At 37.6% G+C, this 14,347-nt stretch overlaps 1 protein-coding gene and 1 non-coding gene across 2 annotated transcripts; one reads left to right on the forward strand and one right to left on the reverse strand.

The window, feature by feature from the left end:
- Positions 1-4,896: 4,896 nt before the first annotated feature.
- On the reverse strand, positions 4,897-5,003 carry LOC141723178 (small nucleolar RNA R71). Its single transcript, XR_012576166.1, has one exon. It is a non-coding gene; the product is annotated as a small nucleolar RNA R71 (small nucleolar RNA).
- Positions 5,004-9,342: 4,339 nt separating this feature from the next.
- LOC141718868 (uncharacterized) lies at positions 9,343-9,810 on the forward strand. Its single transcript, XM_074521244.1, has one exon. It carries the CDS (start codon positions 9,343-9,345, stop codon positions 9,808-9,810), a length of 468 nt encoding a protein of 155 aa, XP_074377345.1.
- Positions 9,811-14,347: the final 4,537 nt, after the last annotated feature.

Consider the following 14,347-nt stretch of genomic DNA (forward strand, 5'->3'; position numbering starts at 1 on the left):
CTGCTTACAGTTTGAACAACTAAACTACAGAGAAATGCTTACAGAATACAGCTTGATATGTTTCTCTGAAAAAATAAGCTTGCTTAGTTAATTGTTCTACTTGCTACACTTGGTTTATATATCACCAAGTTTACATGACAATAATATAAGATAATAAAACAAAATATATCTAGTCCAACTCCATGCTGCTTCACTACTCTATTCCAGCATCTTTGAAAATCTTCACAATTGCATGGAAATGATAATGCTTCTTTGTTCTCGAAATCCTGCTTAACAGGCTACCACATTCCTTTTGCAAACAACCAATGCATGTGACTTTGTTGTCACTGTCAACAACTATTTGAATTTGATCATCCATCAGGACTATGCTTTATCATCCGTCGGGAGCTTTGTTGATCATCCGTCGGGAGTCTTGTATATCATCCATCGAGAGTCTATTTGGCACTTGACTCTATTTCACTTATACAGAATTACAAGACATCTCATTTTTACATTTAATCAACCTATTCTGCAAATCAATCTAGTAGTCAACATGACTTACAAAACTGTAAGCAATCTACTTGACTAATACATGTTGTTTGCAGAAGTGTGCTACAGTTTTTATTAGTTACATAAGCTACTCACTCGATGGATGTTAATTTGTCATCCGTCGGGACTATATTTGATCATCCGTTGAGTGCTACAAAATTCACTAAGTTAAATCTACTAAGGTGTTTTGTTTAACTTATCATCAAGTTCACAATATATTCATAACAGTTCTGATATTGGTTAAACTTGTGCTGACTGATAGATCCTGACAGTAGTTGTTAAAGTCTGATATTGGTCAAACTTGTGTTGACTTATAAATCCAGATAGTTCTTGACTAAATACTGATAATGGTTAAACTTTGATTGACTATCATATTCTGATGATAATTTTTGAATTTATTCAAATATTGTTTTATCAGTATTTTAATTACAGGTTTGAAGATGTTTGCAAGTTGGTAAGTAATTATTATTTGCTTACTTACAATAACTAATGCCGTGCATATCTGTAAAAATGATTGAGTATCTATATTTATATTGGGAATAGGAGATTATGAAAGGGACTTTACTATTGTATATCTAGATACGCGTAAGATCATGCATGTAGTAGTAATTATTACCCAGTTATCAAAGCATCTCTTCTGTTTCTTCTCTCTCTCCTATATAAACATGCATGTCATCTCACAAATCACCCACTCTACTCTAAACACAACTTCTCATTTTCTTCTTCACAAAACCCAAAAACATGAATCCAGATCAGTTTTTCACTCGCTGTCATGGATGGGTTTACTACATTTCTCAAATCATGGTTGAAGGTCGTATATACTATGACCCGTTTGGACTTGGAGTCCAAATCAACCAAGAAATCTATCATCCTCAAGACATTCCTATATCAGTTTATGATAATCTTACTTTCGAGCAATAGACAGAGCTCCAGTTTTTCCAACTGGAGGCCACACTGGAAGAAGAAAGAAGAGCTGAAGAGCCTGAGCAGCATCATCTTCAAGCTCTGGAATTGCAAGAGAAGATAATTTCTCTTGCATCCTCCATCTCGCAAATTTATCATCGCAGAGCTATAAAGCAACAGGAGGCTATGAAGAAGCTGAAGATGGAATAGTTTCTAGGAATAAATTCTAGCTCTTTGTTAGGACTATTTTGTGATTCTGTTTTATACTCAACTTCTTAATATTAATAAAATCTTTTGCCTTCTTTGATTTCATAGTTTAATGAATGTTTCTTAATTTTTTTATTCTTAACTTATTATGACTGTCCATATTCCAATTAGTACTGCATGTTTAATTACTGTAAATTTTCAAAGTGCATGTGTACAACTAATCTCTGTTTAAGTTACATATGTTCACTACAGTACATATTGAGCACAACATTACAGGAAGCAATTGATATCATAGAAGATATTGATGAAAGGTTTAATTCTAATCTCATGAGAATTATGATCTTTGAGTGTTCTTGTCTATCAAAATGTCTAAACATATCTATGTTTCAAAAGTCTGATACTATTGAATATGACATATTATTTGAAACTTTCTTTTTCTCTCAAAGGAATTTGTCAACACTCAGTCTCAAAATCACACATCTTCTATCTCAAATTTCTTCCTAAAAATGAAACAATTGAATCCATTTCTCAAATGTTGCAAAAATCAAGTGACATGGTTCATGAAACTATGCCCACCACTCAGAAACAACATTAAGTTGGTAAGAGACTACATGCTGAGGTAAATCTTGATAACACCAACAAAAACACAGGGGTTTCATCAATTTTTACTGAAGACCCTGTGATAGCATCAAATAACACATTCAAGTGTTAGTTTTTTGCAAGAAGAACAAGGTTTGAGACCATGGTACAGGACAGTAATCTGGTCAAATCCTCTCCAATTCAAATGGAGGTTCCCATAATTGGTGAACAACACACTGTCATAACCACAGGTTAAACTATGAGTTCAACTGAATCTTCAGATTCACAAGGTTTAAATACTGATTTTGTATTATCAACATTTATTATGCATGTTATAAATCCTTCTGGTATGATTATTTCATGACTTTATTTAAGGACTACCTATAGTTGTATGACCACAGACCACCCTTCTTTAGTGATAAGTGGAATTTATATCCACTTGGAACGCTTCTTATCGGCTTAAGTTGGTGTTTTAGACTCAAGTATTTGGTATTTTTGATGTTTTTTTGTGTTGAGTCATTGCAGGGCACTAGTTAGGAGGTGGAAAGGAGCTTTACAATGATTTTATGCTAATAAGAGGTCAAGAATAGAGTTGCGGAAGTTTGCACGAAGATCAGAGCAAGAATCAAGAAAATGCATAAAATTCTCCAGAGAGCAGGCGTGCCCGCGCCTGAAGGAGCGCGCCTGTGCCCATATTGACAGAGAGAGTACGCCCGCGCCTGAAGCTGCGCGCTCGTGCATATCTTGCCGCAGAATCCTGATTTGAGTCTGATTGGTGATTTAAAGAGTCCAGGTCAACCGGGGGCTTATGTTAATATAAAGAAGAAGTTTTTAATAAAAAGGAAGCCACATTGAACATTAACAAGACCTAGAGCACACGAGATGACTAAGGAGAAGAATAATTAGTTCATTCTTTTGTATTCTTCGATTTAGGTGATACTTTTGGATGCTTATTTTTGATTTGTTCTAAACCCTAGTACTTTTATATTATCTCGTACTATTATGAACTTATTTATTATCATGTTTTCATTGGAACCCATGGTGACGATGTGTTCGATCATAAACTAATCATTGTCATGGGGTTCTAACGGATTTATTTATGGATTTTAATAGTTGATTTTTTTAAATCTTTAGTGTGGTGGTGATTTATGATTTCCTAGTTTCGTTGTGCTAACATCTAAGATTGTTTTTTAATATCTATTGAAGTGACAGTGAATATAGAGGTTTAGAACTTGCCATGCTATCATATATTTATGTATAAATTGACATGCATAATTCGTGGAGTAATTTTAACCTTCTTACACACCCTATGTAATCATAATAGATAAATTGTTTTAAAACTGTTATGTTTTCAAATTCTATAGACATATAGGGTCTAAGCATAATTGGTGTCTATTTGGCATCTATCTTGATTGTGGATGCTCAGTAGTAGGGTATACGTATATCGAAAGATAGCGCATACTAATTTCGTGTTATCTGATTAGTTATCATCACCATCGCATACTATTGATAAAGACATAAACTTTGAATGAAGTATTTAATGAAGTTAGAATCCCATGTTTTATTCTCATATAAGTAATTCACTTTTATTCTCTTAGTTAATGCATGCTAGTATAATCTCTTAAGTAGTTAATCAATCAAAATTGTTACTTGTCTTAGCTGTGAACGATAATCATACATTGTTGCAAAAAAACCATAATCTGGTTAGTTATCATCACCATCGCATACTATTGATAAGGACATAAAATTTGAATGAAGTATTTGATGAAGTTAGAATCCCATGTTTTATTCTCATATAAGTAATTCACTTTTATTCTCTTAGTTAATGCATGCTAGTATAATCTCTTAAGTAGTTAATCACTCGAAATTGTAACTTGTCTTAGCTGTGAACGATAATCATACATTGTTGCATAAGTGCATAATCTGAACTTAACCTAAACCAGTCTCTGTGGGAAAAAATGGACATAAATATTATATTACTTGTGATTGCGTACGTTTGCGTGTATTTTTGCTTGTGTTTTATTGCGAACAAGTTTTTGGCGCACCTACCGGGGACTCGGTGTTAATCTTTAGTTTATGTGCTTGACATCAGTGGTCGTTAAAGTTCACTGACTCGGATTACTTTACTTACTACGGTTACTTTGTTGTGTTTCAGATACTCTAGAGAGCGTGTATGTGAACATGTTCTCTGTCTCATAATGAAGAAATTGCAGAAGATAAGGAAGTTGAAGAATTGGAAGAAGTAGTTCTTGAAGAAGTAAAAGAAGTCGAAGAAGAAGCGATCATTATAATGGGGGAACCAGAAGCAACAACGAAATCTTTGATGGATTATTCTCAACCAAAGATCAATGATATTCAATCTAGCATTGTCAAGCCAGCTATCGCAGCTAATACCTTCGAGATCAAGCCTAGCACAATTCAGATGGTGCAGAATTCAGTCCAGCTTGGGATTGCTCCAACGGAAGATCCCAATATGCACATTAGGGATTTCATCGAGATCTGCGACACCTTCAAATTCAATAATATTTCTGAAGATGTTGTGAAACTGAGACTTTCCCATTTTTTTTGAGGGATAAAGCTAAGAGCTGATTGCACTCTCTACCACCAGGTTCTATTACGACATGGGTGGATCTTGCTCAAAAATTCCTTACTAAATTCTTCCCTATGGCAAAGACAGCTGCAATCGGGAATGCTCTTACTAAATTTGTGCAGCAATCGGGTGAATCTTTATGTGAGGCTTGGGAGCGCTATAAAGAGATTCTTAGAAAGTGTCCTCATCATGGAATTCCCTGACCGGATGGTGATCAATTGTTTTTATAATGGTTTGGGAGCACAGTCAAGACTTATGCTCGATGCAACATCAGGTGAATTCTTATGTGTTAAGAGCTATTAAGAAGCTTATGAGCTAATTGAGATGATGGTTGCGAATGAATATCAGAATCCAACTCAGAGGCTACCACAAGGCAAGGTAGCAGGAATTCTGGAGGTGGATATAGCTACGGCTAGCTAAATGCGTTGGCTATGAAGGTCGATTCTCTGACCAACTATGGTGTTCAACAAATAATGAGTGTTTATGAGCTTTGTGCAGGATCGCATGTGATGGAGCAATGTGCTATATCTAGTGAATCAGCTCAGTTTGTGAGCAACTTTCAGAGGTCGGGGCAACCTGTTCCTGCTACTTATCATCCTAACAACCGCAACCATCCTAACTTCAGCTGGAGCAATAATCAGGGTGGTATGCAATAGCCACAAAACCATACCAGCAGTTTGGAAACAAGCAATTCAATCCTCCTGGTTTTCAACAACAGTTTGCGTAAAGATAGCAATTTTAGCCACAAGGGATGCAACAACAATCTCACGGAGGTGCGGGTCTATCTTCGAATGAAAAATCTGAAATGGGGAGTTGAGGCTTATGTGCAAAAGCCAAGCACTTTCAATCAAAACTCTGGAGAATCAAATAGGGCATATTGCTAACGCCCTATTGAACCGACCACAAGGAACTCTTCCAAGTGACACAGAGGCTAATCCAAGCAAGAGAGAAGTCAAAGAACAGCTTAAGGCAATCACCCTGAAGTCTGGAAAGGTCAAGATCCCCCAAAATCATCAAAACAAAGAAGCTGAAAATTATCTCCAGAAGGGCAGTGCGCCCGCGCCCATAAGGAGCGCGCACGCGCCCTCTCAAATTCCAGAATTTGACAATTTTGTTGATTCAGCTGAGAAAAAGGATGGCGAAGCAGAACTGAAGAAGAATTCTGTTGAAAACACTACTCCTAATTATAATACTGGGGATAAACAAGTCTATCCGCCTCCTCCATATCCTAAAAGGCTTTAGAAGCAGAAGTTTGACAAGCAGTTTGCCAAGTTTTTGGAGGTTTTCAGGAAGTTGCACATTAATATACCTTTTGCGGAAGCTCTAGAACAAATGTCGAGCTATGCTAAGTTCATGAAGGGTATTCTATCTCGGAAGCTAAAACTTGAGGAGTTGGAAACCGTTGCTCTAACGGAAGAGTGCAGTGTTGTTATGCAGCAGAAACTACCTCCTAAACTTAAAGATCTAGGAAGCTTCACGATACCTTATACCATTGGAAATCTGTCTTTTGACAAGTGTTTGTGTGACTTGTGAGCTAGCATCAATCTGATGCAATTGTCCATCTTCAAGAAACTTGGTATGCCTAATCCAAAACCTGTAAACATGTCTTTACAACTGGCTGATCGATCCATCACTTATCCACGAGGTGTAGTGGAGGATGTCTTGGGTAAGGTGGATAAACTCATCTTCCCTGCTGATATTGTCATTCTGGACTTCCAGGAAGATAAGAAGATTCCCATCATCTTGGGGAGACCATTCTTAGCTACTGGCCGAACTATGATCAATGTGTAAAAGGGCGAGCTTATCATGAGAGTTCAGGATCAGGACGTTACCTTTAATGTCTTCAATGCAATGAAATTCCCTAATGATAAAGAGGAGTGTTTTAAAGTAGAGTTGGTCGACTTCAACATGAATGCAGAGCTTGATCAAATGCTAAAGATTGATGCCTTAGAGAGAGCCTTAACAGGGGAATCTGATAAGAGGGGGCAGAGCACCTTCAGTATTTGAATGCATCTCCGTGGAAAAGGAGATTGGACTTGCCATTCGAGTCTCTTGGATTATCAGAGATTAAAAATTCTCAGGAGTGTCTCAAACCATCTATTGAGGAGGCTCCCACACTTGAACTAAAACCACTGCCTGATCATTTGAGGTATGCGTTTTAAGGTGATGCATCTACTTTACCTGTTATTATTGCATTTAACCTTTCAGGTAGTGATGAAGACAAGCTCTTGAGAATTCTGAGAGAGTTTAAATCAACAATTGGATGGACTATAGCAGATATCAAGGGAATCAGCCCTTCTTAATGTATGCATAAAATTCTACTTGAGGAAGGAAGTAAGCCAACAGTTGAACAACAGAGAAGACTCGATCCTATCATGAAAGAGGTTGTGAAGAAGGAAATTCTCAAATGGATGAATGCAGGAATCATCTATCCTATTTCTGACAGTTCATGGGTGAGCCCGGTGTAGTGTGTTCCTAAGAAAAGATGCATTACAGTTGTTACTAATGAGAAGAATGAGTTCATCTCTACTCGGACAATCACATGGTGGAGAGTTTGTATGGACTATCGAAAGCTGAATAAAGCCACCAGGAAGGATCACTTCCCACTTCCATTCATTGATCAAATGCTTGACAGGTTGGATGGTCATGAGTATTATTGTCTTCTGGATGGGTACTCGGGCTATAATCAAATTTGCATTGCCCTAGAAGATCAGGAGAAGACCACATTCACTTGTCCTTTTGGCACTTTCGCTTTCCATCGAGTTTCTTTCAGACTTTATGGTGTACCTGCTACTTTTTAGAGATACATGATTGCCATATTCTATGATATAATTGGCACTAATATGGAGGTCGTCATGGATGAATTCTATGTGTTCGGGACTTCTTATGACGAGTGCTTACATAATCTTTGTTAGGTTCTGAAAAGATGTGTTGAGACCAATCCGGTGCTCAACTAGGAAAAATGTTATTTCATGGTGCAACAGGGTATCATTCTTGGGCACAAGGTCTCTAGAAAAGTTCTGGAAGTGGATAAGGCCAAGGTGGGGGTTATTCAAAATCTTCCCCACAATCTTAGTTAAAGGAATCAGTAATTTTTTTTGTCATGCGAGATTTTATCGGTGATTTATCAAAGATTTCTCTAAAATCTCTAAACTCTTGTTCAATTTGTTGGAGAAGGATGTTCCCTTCAAATTTGATGAAGGATGTTTGGATGCCTTCGACAGTTTGAAAAAAAGTTTGACTACAACACCTGTTATTACTGCACCTGATTGGAATGAGCCCTTCGAGATGATGTGTGATGCTAGTGATTTTACAGTTGGAGTTGTTCTTGGTCAGAGAAAGAAGAACATTTTTCATGTGGTTTACTATGCTAGTAAATCCCTTAATGGGGCTCGTTGAATTACACTACTACAGAGAAGGAGCTTTTAGCGATTGTCTATGGTTTCGAGAAATTTCGATCTTCTTTGCTTGGGACAAAAGTTACAGTTTTCACTGATCATGCTGCTATTCAATATCTTGTCTCGAAGAAAGATTCAAAACCTTGATTGATTCGATGGATTCTCTTATTACAGGAATTCGAGCTGGAAATCAAGGACATAAAAGTTACAAAAAATCAGGTAGAGGATCATCTCTCATGTTTGCAAGATCACGACAAAGCTTCACAAGATAAGACGTTAATCAATGAATCTTTTCCCGATAAGCAACTTTTTGGGGTGCAAGAAGAAGAACCATGGTTTACAGATATTGTAAACTATCTTGTGAGTAATGTTATTCCTCAAAAAATCTCTTATTCTCAAAGGAAGAAGTTTTTACATGAGGTGAAGTGGTCTCGATGGGATGAGCCGTACTTGTTCAGACAGGGAGAAGATCAGATAATCAGGAGGTGTATTCCGTATAGTGAAACGAAGGGTATTCTACGAGACTGTCACTCTACTGTGTATGGTGGAGAGAAAATAGCTGCCCGTATCCTTCAAGCAGGATTTTTCTGGCCTACTTTGTTTAAAGATGCTCACCAGTTCGTGTTAAGATGTGATCACTGCCAACGAGTTGGAAATATGTCCAAGAGAGATGAAATGCCTCTTAATGTCCTTCTCGAAGTTGAGATTTTTGATGTTTGGGGAATCGACTTCATGGGGCCATTTGTCTCGTCATGCAATAATCAGTATATTTTTTTGGCGGTGGATTATGTGTCCAAATGGGTTGAGGTTAAAGCTTTGCCAACCAACGATGCAAAAGTGGTGCTAAATTTTCTTCATAAGCAGATATTCACACGTTTCGGTACTCCAAGGGTCATAATCAGTGATGAGGGATCATATTTTTGCAATCGTAAGTTCACTGCGTTGATGGAAAGGTATCATATGAATCATCGTGTTGCCACAACCTACCACCCTCAAACTAATGGGCAAGCTGAAGTTTCTAATCGAGAGATCAAGTGAATCTTAGAGAAGGTTGTAAGTCCTTCAAGGAAGGATTGGTCTCTGAAGCTTGATGAAGTTGTTTGGGCCTAGAGAACAACATTTAAGACTCCTCTAGGCATGTCTCCTTTCCACTTGGTAAATGGTAAGGTGTGTCATTTGCCTGCGGAGTTAGAACATAAAGCATATTGGGCTTTGAAGAAGCTAAACCTGGACATGGTAGTTGCTGGAGAGAAGAAAATGCTTCAACTTAATGAACTCGATGAGTTCCGACAACTGGCTTATAAGAAAACTAAAATATACAAGGAGAAGGTCAAGAGATGGCATGATAAGAGGTTAGTGCACAAGTCAATTGTGCCTGGTCAGCAAGTTCTATTATTCAACTATCGTCTCCGTCTTTTTCTAGGAAAGCTTAAGTCGAGGTGGTCAGGTCCATTCATTGTCAAAAATGTGTTTCCACATGGAGTTGTGGAGATTTTTTATAAGCATCCGGACCAAATGTTTAAATTAAATGGACAGAGGTTAAAGCATTATTATGGTGATACGGCGAACCGTGAGGTGGTGAGCGCCGTTCTTGCGATAACTTGATTTTGAAATTTCACGTCAAGCTAGTGGCGTAAACCAAGCGCCTTGTGGGAGGCAACCCATGCTTTATTGTATAATAGCTTCGAAAAAAAATCACAAAATGAATATTTTCCAAAAGCACGGCGCGCCCGCGCGACTGGTCTAGAAAAGAAAAAAAAGGAGAAAAAAATAGAAAATTCAGTTTAAAGCCAAGCCCAACCCGCACTTAACCCTAATTCTACCCTATGTTTACATCCTAAACACTACCACCCCCATCCTATCACTCCCATATATATACATCTTCTTATATACACAACCATCTCAGCTACTTACAAAACCCTAGCCTCTACTACACAATACAAACACCCAATTCTCTATCACTTGTTTTCTATGGCACCCAAAAGAGCACGAACCATGGGTAGTAGTAGCACTAATCCCTCATCTATCGAGGATTCTAGTGTGGGAGGCACGACGAACAGATTTTCTTCTCCGGAGGCTTAGACAGAGTTTACTAGGTTGATGTCTAAGTCGATTACTAAGGATAGGGGATTCTTAGCCACGACGAAGGATGTGAAGCTTTTGGATATGATTGTTGATATGGTTTGGCAGAATTTCTGTGAGACACCCGTTGCGGTCCTGATGAGCATTGTGCGGGAATTTTACGCAAATGCTAAGGCGGACAAGAATGGGTTTTCAGTAGTTCGTGGGTTGACTGTTGATTATACTCCAAATGTTATTCGTCGGGTTATCAATCAACCCGTGAGAAAACCGACTCCTGAGGACTGGGTGAGCAAGACTAGGGAGGATTTGGACTTTGGATTATATTATGGCAGAGTTATGTGTTCCTGGCACAGGGTGGAAGTACAAGGCGGGCACGAATGAGCCGCTTACTTTTCCTGCTTCGTGTATGAACATGTATGGTAGGGATTGGAACCTGTTTGTGTATTCTAATATCATGCCATCTTTGCATTTTCACGAGGTTACTGTAAATCGTGCTATTCTGCTATGAGGGATTTTGAATGAGGAATATGTGGATCTCGGCTATGTGATTCATCAGAGTATGCTGCATTTTCTGCGAGGAGGACCACTGGGGTGATTCCTCATACCTCCATTATTACGAAGTTATGTGCGTCGGTTGGTATTCGTTGGCCCGAGCATGAGCAGCTACAGATGCCGAGTTCTCCCATTGATAGCTCGACGATTCAGCAGCTAAAGGAGTGGTATGGTGACAAAGCCGATGGGAAGGACTTGGGTTATACATATGATCATCTAACGGGGGGCCATCTAGCTGATCAGACTTATGCAGGGGTTCTTCTCAAGCACGTCAGACAGCTACTAGATCCTCTCGTGGAGCCTCTAGATCTTCTCGTGCTCAGTAGACAGGGGATAGTTCTGGACTTGGAGATGTGTAGTACAGACGATTAACTAGGCGGATTTGACATAGGCTTTGGGTAATTATTTTCGAGCCACTAGTGTCGAGGTCGATTGGCCTGTATTTGGAGCTGATTCTGTGTACCCGCCATCTAATACTCCACTTAAGGAGGGTGATCCTGCTGACGGCTAGGTATGCCTTGTATACTTGTTATTACCTTCAATGAGGACATTGAAAATTTTAAGTTTGGGGGTGATAATGTAAGGATTAGTAGTGTGTGTTATGTCCATATAGATTCAAATTGCATGTTTAGTGTAGTTCACTCATATTTTTGCATGATTGTTCATATAGTTGTTGCATTTTTGTTTTGCATATTTGTTCGTGTTTGTATGTGAGTCCATGTAGTTGTATTTGCATGCATATAACATGATCCCGTAGGTTGAGCTATTTCTGATTGATTGGTTGATGTTAATTTGAGTGTAGTGATGTCGAATAGAGGGGTGATTAAGTCCTAATGAATTGATTTGCATGCCCAGAAACAAAGTTTTTTTCACAAGTTTATAGGTTTCTTTTAAACTAGATCATGATCATACTTGTTTGTTTGTTGGAATTTAATCACTTGGTTATATTTAGAATTTTTGCTATTCTCGTAATGACGTAGGAACACTTAATTTTAAACTAGGGGATCATGGATTTTATTTCTTGTTGTGAATAAAGCTAGGCATCAAATGGCTAGTAGCCGACTCTTATTTTTATGAGTAGTCTAGGGTTGAATGAGATGGAGTGAAACACACTCATTCAAAATCATTGAAAAAAAAGAAAAAAAAGAAAAAAATGTGCTAGTATGTGTTTAGGCATAATTGACCAAGGGTGAGCTATTTAATACTCGATTTATTAAGTTTTAAGGGACTTTATGCCTAGTGACCTAAGGCTTGTATAGTCTGGGATCCGCTAACCTAACGCTCGCTACATGGGTATTATTATATAAGTCTTTTGGGACCTCATTCATTGCACGGTCAAATAAGCATTTTTGTGTTTATACTTCAGTATTATAGCATGAATCCTTGTCTAACTCTAGTAAAATTGAGGTGTTGTGAGTCGTTATGTGTTTAACATTCATTCTATTTATAAACTTGTGATTATTTTGGCGAAAAATGGGATATCATCATTGATCTAGTATTGGGAGTATATGTGATAAGCGTCACACACACACACATTTCTGGTTTGTAAGTTGGTTTATAGGATTTAGTTGAGCTCTGTTTAGAGTCATTGCATTCTTAGCGACATTTGCTTATTGACTGGTTATGGTTATTCTGAGGGTATCGTTGCATTATCATATTAGTTGCATTCATGCATTAGTTGTGTTTTTATTGTTGAGTCTGTTTATGCTTGAGGACAAGCATCGATTTAAGTTTGGGGGTGTGATAAGTGGAATTTATATCCACTTTAAACGCTTTTTATCGGCTTAAGTTGGTGTTTTGGACTCAGGTATTTGGTATTTTTGATGTGTTTTGTGTTGAGTCATTGCAGGGCACAAGTAAGGAGGTGGAAAAGAGCTTTACAATGATTTTATGCTAATAAGAGGCCAGGAATGGAGTTATGGAAGTTTGCACGAAGATCAGAGCAAGAATCAAGAACATGCAAAAAATTCTCCAGAGAGCATGCGCGCCAGCGCCTGAAGGAGTGCGCCCACGCCCATATTGACAGAGAGAGAGAGAGAGAGTGCGCTCATGCCTGAAGCTGCGCGCCCACGCCATATCTTGTTGCAGAATCCTGATTTGAGTCTGATTAGGGGATTTAAAGAGTCCAGGTCAACCGGGGGCTTATATATAATGAAAAGAAGACATTTTTAATAACAAGGAAGCCAAGGAGAACATTAAGAAGACCTAGAGCATACGTGACGGCTAAGGAGAAGAAAAATTAGTTTATTCTTTTGTATTCTTCGATTTAGGCGATACTTTTGGATGCTTATTTTTGATTTATTCTAAACCCTAGTACTTTTATATTATCTCATAGTATTCTGAACTTATTTATTATCATGTTTTCATTGGAACCCATGGTGACGATGTTTTCGATCATAAACTAATCGTTGTCATGGGGTTCTAGCGGATTTATTTATGGATTTCAATAGTTGATTGTTTTAAATATTTAGTGTGCGGTGATTTATGATTTCCTAGTTTGGTTGTGCTTATTGGTCTTTGATGTGTAGCTAACATCTAAGATGGTTTGTTAATCTCTATTGAAGCGACAATGAATATAGAGGTTTAGAACTTGCCAGCTAGCATAGGTTTATTTATGAATTGACATGCATAATTCGTGGAGTAATTTTAACCATCTTACACACCCTATGTAATCATAATAGATAACTTGTTCTTAAACCGTTATATTTTCAAATTCAATAGACATATAGGGTCTCAACATAATTGGTGTCTATTTGGCATCTATCTTGATTGTGGATGCTCAGTAGTAGGGTATACGTATATCAAAAGATAGTGTATACTAATTTCATGTTATTTGATTAGTTATCATCACCATCGCATACTATTGATAAGGACATAAACTTTGAATGAAGTATTTAATGAAGTCAGAATCTCATGTTTTATTCTCATATAAGTAATTTGTAACACCCTCCAAACCCGGGGTATAGATTTGGGGCATTGCTAATATTAACTACTCACTAATCCTGCACAAGCGCAATATAAATAAAATAATTACCCCGAACTACTACTACTCAGGATCTTTTCAAGGTTAAGGATTGAAAACAAGAACGAAAAACCAAATTTATTACAAAAACCAATTTAAACAATCTGTCTCAAGAACTCTCTTTATTACAAAATATTATTTTATTCACATTTTAAACTAAACATCTTTTACTCAAACTACCACTATTACTTATCCTGCTACACCTGATCTGGCAACTCAAAACTCTCTTCTAGGATAGGGACAAACACCCTTGGTATAAGATGGTCCCGCTGCTTGACTCGCTTCTTGACTACTCGGGTTTCAATGGGTTTGATTCTCTACCTTAACTGAAAAATAATGTGAATAACAATAAAAGGGGGTGAGCCAAAATTGCTCAACAAGCCTACAACAATGTATATATAGTGTAAAGAGAGAAGAATAAATGAACCGATAATCTGCTGGTTTGAACAACCATCTATTTCTGTAAAGAATAATAATTTTCCATTA

This window comes from Apium graveolens, chromosome 4, assembly GCF_009905375.1.
Source record: "Apium graveolens cultivar Ventura chromosome 4, ASM990537v1, whole genome shotgun sequence".
Lineage (NCBI taxonomy): Eukaryota > Viridiplantae > Streptophyta > Magnoliopsida > Apiales > Apiaceae > Apium > Apium graveolens.

Excerpts from the sequence above, each read along its gene's own strand:
- LOC141718868 (XM_074521244.1), top strand. The coding sequence starts at position 9,343 with ATGTCTCCTTTCCACTTGGTAAATGGTAAGGTGTGTCATTTGCCTGCG.